The 10,889-nt window shown below is 49.1% G+C and overlaps 1 protein-coding gene across 1 annotated transcript; it reads left to right on the top strand.

Annotated features, from left to right (window-relative positions):
• The first annotated feature begins 5,199 nt into the window (after positions 1–5,199).
• Positions 5,200–7,691, top strand: CST3 (cystatin C). The gene is made up of 3 exons (XM_074864031.1): positions 5,200–5,478; positions 6,037–6,150; positions 7,285–7,691. The coding sequence occupies exons 1-3, from the start codon at positions 5,245–5,247 to the stop codon at positions 7,360–7,362; spliced, it is 426 nt and encodes a 141-aa protein (XP_074720132.1). The 5' UTR covers positions 5,200–5,244; the 3' UTR covers positions 7,363–7,691.
• The last annotated feature ends 3,198 nt before the right edge of the window (positions 7,692–10,889 follow it).

Consider the following 10,889-nt stretch of genomic DNA (forward strand, 5'->3'; position numbering starts at 1 on the left):
ATGCGAATACCCATTTCTTAGAGGCAGATTATCTTCTGCATTGCTGTAAGGGAAAGGGATTCAAACCTGCGATGCTGTCATCCCGCGAGTGAGCAGCATGGGACTCAGCAGAGAGCGCTCCATCTCACAGGAGTCACTCTCTGCAGGATGATAATTGTTGACCTTACTGAGATCAGTCCTGAGTTCTTGACATTTAATTCCTAAAAGAGACTGCCTGTGACTGAACAGGGCTCAGTGCTACTTGCACTTGCTTCCTGTGGGGTTTTTTTTGTTTGTTTTTTTTTTTCTTCTGTTCCTAAGATGTCTAGGGCTGTGCTTTCAAGAGAGCTCAACACCTGTATTGAGGGCCTGTTTCCTAATAGCTCTGTTCCCACTGACTTGCCTGAAGGGTGCACTCAGCACGAAGCTTGTTTACAGCAGGCAGTCATCAGCTCCTTCCAGGCTACTGTGAAGAGCAAAGGAAGCACGGTTGTGTCTCGGAGGCACTGGAGGGAGGGTCTTTGCTAATCTGGTTGTACTGCCAGGACTGAGATATGTTCAGAGCAGCCCTTTGGTACTTTTGAAGCCTGTCCTGGCATATCATGGTTTTTGGCTGAAGAATCGCCTTGCAATCTATCCAGAAAAGCCACCCCTGGCTGCTTGTGGCGAGAGCCTGCCAGCACCTGAAGGTGTGTGTAGATGCAGAAGAGATGTGGCCATGGTTCTGCTTCCCTGGGGACTTTCAAATTCGCTGCTTAGATTGCAGAGGCCCCCCTTCTGAAGCTGAGAGCGAAGGTAGGGCCCTGATTTTCCTTGTGTGGACAAGTCACGGCATTGCCTCCATTTGTCTCCTGAAAAAAAATGCCTCTGCATGCCAGAGCAGGGAGTGGACAGAGGTGGCCATGAGTCTGGAAGGAAGGCAGAGGTTCCTACTTCTCCCACCATCACTGAATATAGGCTGGTATGGGAAGCAGAGGGCACTCTTCAACAGCAGTGAAACAGCTTTGCCTTTGGTATTGAATCACTCTCAGCCCCGTCTCATAAACTGCTGACTATCTTGCTCAAGAGGCTTTCAGCCTTCGAAAGTGATCCTTTTACGAAATACCTTCCATCACCTTGTGTTAGTTACGCAGCGCTGTGGGAGGAGAAGGGGGAACCATGTCAGCACCCCACTCCTCGCTGCTCTAGGTTCACTTTGTGGGATGCAAAGCACTGACCCCAGCATAGATTTGGCCTGCTGTCCCTCGGTTAAGAGAAATTGAAACCAGATGCTTAGTGTTTGATCATGCTTTTCCCATTGTTCCTGCCTCTATCACAGTAATTACTCTCTCTTGAGGGTCATTCAGAGTTCAGCTCTGTGGAGAAACTGCTGTTATTAATTAAAGGACTAGCTGCTTTTTTAAACATCCTTGTCTAATTGTACTTAGAAAGACTTGTCACAGTATTACAGAGCTTTTCAGTTAGCTACCGAGTAGAGACATCTATAATTGTTCCTTTGGATGTTAAATGAGAGATGAGGGATATCAACAGCAAGGGCAAGGAATGTAGCAGTTCTCTGGAGAAATGAGTATGCCTGGTAACGTAAAAAGATCACCAGTCCTGAGTGAAACTGAAACATAGACAAAAGGGTAGATGAAAATATATTGGATATTGCACAAATGCTGTTGAACCAACCATGTACAAAGACAATAAACCTATTTTTTCGTGTTATACTGATAGCACACAGTATCACAAACTTTTGCAATGTTATTATGAGTCTCCTGCTGCTTGGTATATTCCTTAAATTACTGGCTCCTTTGATCATCTGGTTATTTGAGAATTTCTGTTTTATTTGTATTAAAAAAAAGCACGTCTGACAGAGAAAAATGGTTGTGCCCTTCAGAAACAAAAGGACAAAATGCAGTTTTATTTCATGAACCAGGTGCCCTTTATTCATCAATTGTAGAGCATCATTTTTTTGCCAAGCCTTTTTTTCTCAAAATTGCTTTGGTTCAAGTCCTGATTTTGTGAGATTTGGACTGGCAATAGTCAACACATGCAGCTTGCTTCTGTTTTCATTGTGGGTCTGCAGGGTCTGTCTGGCACTGCCCAAGCTGGAGAACCAGGAAGTCCGAAGGGCAAGTTTACCTTTTTAGCCATTCTGCACAGTGGAGCAAGGCATGAACTGTGTCAAAGAGGGACTCTGTCAGCCACCCTTTTGCAGAATAAATGTTGGTGCATCTATTAGGAAAGACAAAGATAAATCCTGGCGCTGAAGAAACTCCAGGGTCTGACACTGGTGAGCACAGGCCAGCTCTGCTTCCTGCAGTTATATGTGTTCAACTGAGAGAAGTGTTGCTGACCAAGGAAGAGGTCAACATGACATTGACCAATGTGCAACCCCTTTCAGACATTTAAAAAAGCTGTCTGGCATCCACCATGTCTCCAGATATGCCTGTTTTCAGTGGGAAGGAGCAGGAACGCAGAAGGATCAGGGAAGAGAATGGAGTTTTGATATTGATGCTGGAGGACCATCGGTGCTCAGGACCTCTCGCACCAGGCTGTCACTTGGCAGAAAGGGGCCAAGCTGACTTCTGAGCTGAAAATCCAGCAAACTCCTTTGCTTGGTCCACTTGTACCTGGGGAGGAAACTCTAAGTGGGGATCACCAGTGACCTTAAGTATCACAGTAATACTTAAGTGCCCAGTGCACTTTTTTTTTTTTTTTTTTTTTTTTGAAAAAGCAGGGTGTGGCAGCCTGGGCACTGCTGCTGGTACTGGCAATGGGATTGCCCTCCCCTGTCATGCAGCACTTGTGGCCAGCGAGCTGCAATCTTTGAGACCTCTCCCCCTCTCTCGAACTGACTGGAAACATTGCCTCTATGTTCAGAAGTTGGTGGTGTGAGCAGGAGGGCAGAGAGCATTTCTGGAAAGCCTGTCTGCAGCGTGTGGGAAGGGGTTGGGAATTATTCTTCGGAAAACATTTGTTTGCCTCAGCCGCAGCTTGGGGAAGCTGTAGGCAGTGGTTTGATGAGGAGGCAACTTTTGGTTGAAACTCCATAGAGACACTGCCCCACCTGTGCAAAGCCAGTACACAGGGCGCTTCCCAGGGAGAGGAGAAACCCAGGCTGAAGGCTCTGCTTCATAAAACTCAAGACAGAAACTTTTCCACATCTGTGCCCAGGCTCTCACCTCTCTGGGGGCAAGATGGTCCCTGTCTTAGAGAGGATGGTCCCTCTCTGTGTTGAGCCTCTTCCATACTGCGTGAATGATTATCTGCCTAAGGAGGGGGATGAACCTTTTCCTCCCAAAAGGTGTCACCACCCCTCACATTACCGTAGCAAGTCTCATCTGCTTCCTCAGTCTCTTCTACTGAAGTGGTTTTGTGGCATCAATTATTCATTGGGCCAGTGACAGACTGGCATGTGAGGAGAAACTGAAACCCTGGGCTTCTGATGCAGAACAGGGCTGGTTGAATTGGCATGCTGTGGTGTTGAAGCAGAGGTGAGAAGGAACAGAGTTGTGTCATCCTGTACCTCACACAATGTCCACTTGCAGAAGTAACAGTGAGAACACCAGGACTATACCGAGAGCAGACCTACTGCCTGCCAGTGTGAGCGGAGCTAAGACTTTGCTTGCTTGTTTGCCTGCAAGGTCAAAGCTCCCTGAATCCCAAAGGCACTATTTTTGACTCTCACGGTGCTTCCCTTGTGTGGTAGCGTGAGGCACAGATCCTTGTGTGTGCTGCATGGGGCTGGTGAGCATCTCCAGCGGCTGGGAGCCGGGGCACTGCTCTGTGGAGGCTTGAGCTGGCAGGGTCAGTGCAGGGTGGTGGGGAGAGACCTGGCAGGTACTTTGGAGGTGCAGTGACTGATTTAGGCCAGAGCCAGCTGTTCCCGTTAGCAGCAGTCACTGACAGCACAAAAGAGAGCCTTCGCTTCTAAAGACACTAGGAAAGTTCTAAACTTGAATTTTAAACTGATCCAGTTTGAATCCAAGGCCAATTAGGGACAATATAAATGGAGACAGACTCCTGCAGCTGCTAGCAGCTCTGGCTCGTGTCCCAATACTCACGTCCTGGACTCCTCTCTGGTGCTTTCAGTGGTGCCCATGCCTTTGTCTAGCTGTAAAAACTACCCCAACACCCTGTCATTGTTGAATTAGTCGCACATCCTGTTGCCAACCGCGGGGATTTCTCCAGTGATAAGTCTCATGCTGGATATTGCCAGCATGCAGGCAGCCTTTCCAGTCAGTGCACAAACCCCTTCCTTTCCATTGTGAGGCGTGCTGTGGATATTCAAGCGCAAAATGTTGCCCTGTCTTAGCCTAACAACTCCACGAGGCCTTAAATCTCACTGGAGATCACTGGAGATTCTCCCTCATGCCACATTAGGTCCCATCTTTCCAAACTTAGGTTTCCTGACAGTATGGAGGAGATAGGCTTGTGGTTACGAAAGGAGACTGGAAGTTTAGTGATCTGTCTGGGAAGTCACCCCTGCCGCAGATGCCCCTCTGAACTTCAGCTGAGCAATTAGCATAGATGAGGTAACACCAACGCTGTGGGGGCAGATATAGGAAATGACATGGTGTTTTGTGCTGGGAGCCACATTTGTAGCTTAAAATGCTCTGTGGTTTTTATTTTCCCTCCACAGTAGAGGGAAATAAGTGCTAGAATAACCCATGAGGAGGCAGAGCCTGGAAAAAAGCCTCCAACTTCCCAGACCCGTGCGGGAAAACATCCTCCTCCACCTGTACCCCTGTGGAGGGCTGTGGGCTGCGTAATGCCAGTGCCACACCCTCACCTACCTCCGTCCCCTCCCTGAGGGACAGGGGACACAGGTGTGTTTCCACAAGCAAGATGGCTTTAGGGCACAGGCCTTTCCCCAGCACAGAGCTGTTTCAGGCGTTACTGAAACCCTTCTGAAGAAAAGAGAGAGCAGCACCAAGGACTTCGCAGGGGAGCACCCTGCCTGACTATAAAGCCTGCCCAGGGCACCCCCAGCCCCCTCACAGGGCAGCCCTGAGCCGGGCGCTCGGGCTGCCCCTCCGCCATCCTGACGCTGCACAAGGCTGCGCCGCGGACCTGGGGGCTGACCCTGCCCGCCCCGACAGCCCCCTCCTGCCGAGCGGGGGCACAAGGCAGCGCCGCCGCTGCGGGACTGCCCCGGGACTGCGGGAAGGGGCGGGAAGGGGCGGGGTGTTTTGGGGCCGAGGCCGCGGCCCGCCCCGCCCCACCGGCTTTAAAATGGCGGCGGCGGCGACAGGGAGGGCGTCATAGCGAGTAGCCATGGCGGGAGTGAGGCTGTGCCTGGCGCTGCTGGCCGCGGCCCTGGTGTTCACCGGCGCCGTGCTGGGCGGCGAACACGGCCCGCGGCTCCTGGGGGCCCCGGTGGACATCGCTAACACCGGCAACGATGAGGGCCTGCAGCGGGCCCTGCATTTCGCCATCGCGGAGTACAACAAGGCCAGCAACGACATGTACTCCAGCCGGGTGGTGCGGATCATCAGCGCCAAGAGGCAGGTGGGTGCCGGGGCGGCCCCTCCCCGGGACGGGCTTGTAAACGGCGGCGGCCGCCGGGTGGGCCCCGGGCCGGGGGTGCGTTAGGGCCGGCCCTGGCACCCGCCCGGGAGCAGCGGAAAAGGCGGCCTGTGGGATTCCTTGGGAGAAAGAGCAGGCCTCAAGCTTGAGGGGTTGTTCAAGCTGTTTTTTTCCACAGAAAACGAATAAAAGCTTTTTTGATAGCTTGGGTCTTGTCGATCTGAATGCCCCTGAGTGCTGTGTGTTATTAAAGAAGCTAGTAACTTCCTTATGTTGCTGATGTACTAACACATCTCTGCTTACTGACAAGGAAGCTGCACTGAGAGTCTTGTTTACTTGGATTTTGTTTCCTGTTTTTGACAGTGTGCTAAGCACCTCTTCTGTGGAGGTTGCCATAAACAATCCCCTCTGTCCTTCTGGAGTCTGCTTTCCATCATGTAACCAGAAAACTGTGTGCCTTTTTGCTAGGCTTCTCTTGTCGGAGAGCCCTTCTGTATGTGCCGCAAATAAAGCTGCTTCTGCCCACTTGTCTTGTTGCAGGTTGTGTCTGGAGTCAAGTATATAATGGAAGTTGAGATTGGACGGACAACTTGCCCGAAGCCAGCAGCTGATCTCCAGAGCTGTGCTTTCCATGATGCGCCGCAGATGGCTAAGGTAGGCTCCAGAGCACTGAGTGCTGGCCCCTGGGTTTCCAGCCCCTTCCCTCCGGCTGGCTTAGTACAGAGAGGTATGAGCAGTGTCCCCTGTCTGCTCCAGCCAAGATCAGAGACCTTATGCCTTTATGCTTAACAAGATGCTGCCCTTGCAGAACTTGTCTTGCCAGGTGATGGTGACAGAGAAGGCAGGGCCTTTTAGCCTGTTTTGTAAGTGGGGATCTGAGGCTGTAGTGCATGGAAGACTGTGTGTGCCTCAGTCCTCTTAAAAAAAGTGCTTGTGGTCTGGATCACATAGATATATGGAGAAAATTCTGCCAAACCTGCAGGTCTCCTGGCTCTCAGTCCAGTGTCCTGAGCCCCCATACCATTCTCAGTGCCTCATGTCCCATGGTGATGTAAACATGCTTGGCTTGACACACTTTCCTGGGGGACTTACATTACTGTGAATAGTGCTTTGGGCTAAGCACTGATTACAGGAGACAGATTACCCCTGTTCTCTGTGCCCATCAGGCTGTACATGGGAGTTTCTCTAATAGCAATGCTCTTTAAGGAGTATGTTAGCTTTTCAGATGAGAGCACCAAATATTTTTGCCTTGATCTGCCCTGAGTCTGTTTCTTCAGTAGTATTTCGTTACTTCTGTTAATCACAGTGACAGGCTTAGCTTCTCCTGTGTACATGCCCTTTCTGCCTGAATGGATGAGAAGTGTAACCGCCCACAAGTGGTCTGTTAAGCACTTAGCTAGAAGCTTGTGTGTACCATTATGGCAGTTGCAGTGGTTTGACACAGGCACGTACAGATGAACCGTGCAGGAGTGCTTACCTGTGCCTGAGAGCTTATGTTGGAATTACCCATGTTGAAAGCTTTCCTGCCTGTGAATGGGTAAAGGAGGTAACCTGGTCAGAAGTGCTGACTGTTCAGCTTCTCCGTTAGCACTTATTTGAGAGGGATGATTGATCCTGAGCAGGCACTAACAAGAATGGTGTTCCAGAATACTAGTCCAAGTGCAGATCTAGAGAGCCATGGACATCATACATTCTGGATCATGTGGGGTAGTAAATCAGTGTAGAACAGTGGTCAATGACACTTTTATGCTCTTAATCTGACAACTGCTTTTTTCTTTTTCTCCTTAGCACACCGTTTGCAAGTTCGTAGTGTACAATATTCCTTGGCTAAACCAGATTAAACTACTGACCAGTGAGTGTCAGTAAGCCTACCTTGGTTCCAGCAGAGACCAGCAACCAGTTGCTCAGACTTAAAAAAAAAAAAAGGCAATAACACAAATTGAGATGGGCTTTATCAGTGCCTGTTAACCTGACTACTTATGTATATGCTTATGCAAGTTAAACTATGTAACTTTCCTTTAAAGCACAGTATGATTTCAACTTTGTTTTTCTTTGCAATTACATTTTAGAGCAGCTGTTTTGGTCTTCCTACAGCTTTCCCAATAAAGGAACTCCAACATCAGAATTCTGATTTAAAAAAAAACAACTTGGTATCCCTTTAAGTGACTATTGTAAACATAAAAACCTAATTAATATTTGCTGTGATGTGTGGTTTTCTTTGAGCTTCTCGTGTCTTGGAGGGAGGGTTTGCTTTTATGTGTGACCTAGTCTATCATGCCCAGTGAATGGGGTGGGAAGGAATGTGGGGCCCTAATCACAGGGGATATAAACCATGCCTCCTTGTCCCTTAACCTGGCCTCTTGTTTTGTGCTTCACTGAAGAAATACTCTGCTTTTGAAAACACTGCTGTATGCAACACTTAATCTTGGGAAGATTAGCCAAAGCTTGTACTAAGGCTGTGCTCATTTTGCTGGCTGCTATACTGTTCTGTTGCAAGGCTGGCTGTGTTTATGCAACTGTGCTGTGTAAGAATTAACCATGGCAGTGTATTCCTGCACTGCCCTTGAGGTGTGTTACAAACCCTTGCTTCTGATGCATCTACTCTTTGCTGTATCCCTAGCTTTTTGTGAGCGGAAGGCCTCAGGGCTTTCCTTTCAGTCCAAGCAGTAGCATGTCTCACTTCATTTATAACCTAAACGGTGACTGGTGGAGCAGGAGGGACAGCTTCATCACGTGTGCCTGACCCGTGACAGCTTCTGTTTACAAGTAGAGATGGCTGCAGAAATGCGTGGAGTGGATGGGTGACAAGCCTGTCAGGGAGACTAAGCTGCACTCTGGCTGTGTATTAACTGGGAGGAATTTGAATGATGTCTGATCTGGGTGAATACCTTTAAATCAGCAGGCAGAGAGGGTCAGCACTCAAGAACTCTTAAGAGAACTGGCTGAAGTGTTTCTTGTTAAACTGGGATGAATTTGTATTGCAGAGAAATCAGGGATGCTCTGCCTGCATGGGATGGGACAGATGACCCTGACACCCATAACCTGAGGACAGCCTAGTGCAAAAGCAAGGGGCAAGTTAGTAATTGGTGTTAAGTGGATAACTGATAAGAAAGAAAGAAATGTTTTTATCAGCTGGTGTAGTTCTATAGCAGATGGGTATCATCCACAAAACCTGGCTTTGTTCTGCGAGTGTCAATATTCCCCAGAAGCAACCCCCTAAATCCAAGTGCGTGTACAAGCCTGGTGGGGTCTTTCAGTCAAGTGCACTGCTGCTAGTTGCAGTAAGTATGGCACCATGTCTGGGGCTGGTGTGAGTGTCACAGGGAAACACAGACAGCTCCAGATCTAAGGAAAAAAAACCGTAGCTTTTCAATGTCATGTGATGTCCCAGAACCCAAGCGAAAGAGACAAGGAAGCTTCCCTGAGCAGAATGCAAGTGAGGCTGGAGCTTGGGATCGTGCATAAGAGGGGTCTTCTGGTTTTCACTCCTGGGGGAAGACTGGAAGTAAGGAGCAGGATCCCCTTGAAAGAAATTTCATCTTCAGGTAATAGGGGAATGTGCCAGGTCAAGAGAAGGAGTTTCAGGAGTGGGTGAAGGTGCTGAGGTGAACAATGGGGATGCTCCTTGTTTTGCATAATCCTAATAGTACATTTCTTACTTTATCTTGTGTCTTTGCTTTTCTGTGTTTTGAAGTAAACATATTTCTTTTGGTTGGTGTAAATCTCTCCCAGGGATAAAGTGAGTCCAGTGTTGTGTCACACCCGATGTTAATCCTCAAGCCCAGGAGTCCTGTGTCCACCTCTGGTGGTCCTGTTTTGAAAGGAAGGTGGGAGGGGTGCAGAGAAGAGCTGCAGAAATGGTCTGATGCCTGGAGAAAGCAGCTTGAGGTGAGAAGAGTAAAGATGCTGTTTATTTTTTGCCTAAAAAATGGTATTTCGATGAGAACTAACACAACCACATCTTTGGGTATGGGGGGTGCTCAGATCTGAAGGAGAGCAAAGCAAGAGAGTAACCAGAAAACAGACTTGTAGTGGAAATACAGCTCCCTGGGAGTGCATCTTCTGTGGACTGCTCTTTCTCCCAAGGGAGATGCCACTTCCCATCATTGCTGGGGTTTGATGAGCTTCTGGTGAGCCCAAGGCCAGATCTTGATTGACGTTGTCAGGGGGATGAGCTGGTTGCCTGACACCAAGGATCTCCATCCAGGACGTGCTCAGATCCGATAGGAATTATTCCCCGTTTCCCCACCATCACTGCCCCATTCCCTCTGAAGGCCGTGCACAAAGATGGCCCGTTTCTCTTCCCAGCCGGGTCAGTGACTGCAGGTTTCCGTCTGCCACGTCGCTGGGTGATCCTGCTGACCGAGGAAAGCCTGGTGCCAAGCCGCTCAGGTGCCTTCACTTGTCATTTTTCTAACTACTCCCTTCATTTGTGCATGCTTATTCCCTGTTTTCCAGTTTATCTATACAAGCAGTAGGCAGTGGTGAAGGGGCTCTATGCCAGTGGGTTTGCCTGTGTTTCCCTTTTATCATCTTGGCTTGAGGCCTGGATGGATGATTGCACTGGTCTCCTTCATAAGGAGACTAGGAGAGAAATGAGGATGGAGATGGACGTAACCAGGCATTTCCACCACTTTAGCTGTATTTATTAGCCAGCAGCTCTGAACAGCATGTGGGAAAGAGTGGCCAGAGTTTGAGTGTTCTGAGCTCCTGAATTCAGAGGTATTGCATTTTCGTGTTGAAATGCCAATGACCAAGGGCACGAATGAACGGCACAGATTACTCCATCCTCACAAGCTGCTGAGTGTCAGCCTTGGTGATTGTCCCTGTGCGCTCTTCACTCGGAGCAAATGCCAAAAAAGCCTGACCTAATTTAGTCACTTTCCACTGTGGACTGGGTTACTTTGCATTTGCAGCAGGCTGAGAGCATTAGTGGACGTTCCCCTGCCAAGAGCATTTTGCTTGGCAGGTCTTTCTGCTTGGCTGGCTGGTGGTAGCTCAGTCAGCAGAACATTGAGCCCTCATTTTTAGCTGCATTTGCTACCTGACTTTTTCAAATGTCAGTGACAGACGTGAATTAGTGACCAGGGAAGTCCTTATTTCATGTTGTCTCTTGTTATGCTTTGCTTGCGTCTGACGGATCGATTCTGGGGTCATGCTTCCTTAAACTTAGGGGGGTCAGAGCTTTGCTGCTGCTACAGATTATGAACCCAAAGCTTTTTTCTGGCTCTGGGACTCAAGGAGAGATTTAGGGCCAGCTGGCTGAGAAATGTAGCTCCCCTTAGCAGTGCCTGCACCTGCAGACCTGTACTCACATGGACTTGTAGCTCCCAGCTCTGCAAGGCACAACTGAGACCCAGAGCTGTGAAAGTCATCGTGTTTATGGAGCCTGT

Source organism: Strix uralensis, chromosome 3, assembly GCF_047716275.1.
Source record: "Strix uralensis isolate ZFMK-TIS-50842 chromosome 3, bStrUra1, whole genome shotgun sequence".
NCBI lineage: Eukaryota > Metazoa > Chordata > Aves > Strigiformes > Strigidae > Strix > Strix uralensis.

Coding starts and splice junctions, on each gene's coding strand:
- CST3 (XM_074864031.1), top strand. CDS start 5,245: ATGGCGGGAGTGAGGCTGTGCCTGGCGCTGCTGGCCGCGGCCCTGGTG. Junction 5,479..6,036: donor TCATCAGCGCCAAGAGGCAG/GTGGGTGCCGGG, acceptor GTCTTGTTGCAG/GTTGTGTCTGGAGTCAAGTA. Junction 6,151..7,284: donor ATGCGCCGCAGATGGCTAAG/GTAGGCTCCAGA, acceptor TTTTCTCCTTAG/CACACCGTTTGCAAGTTCGT.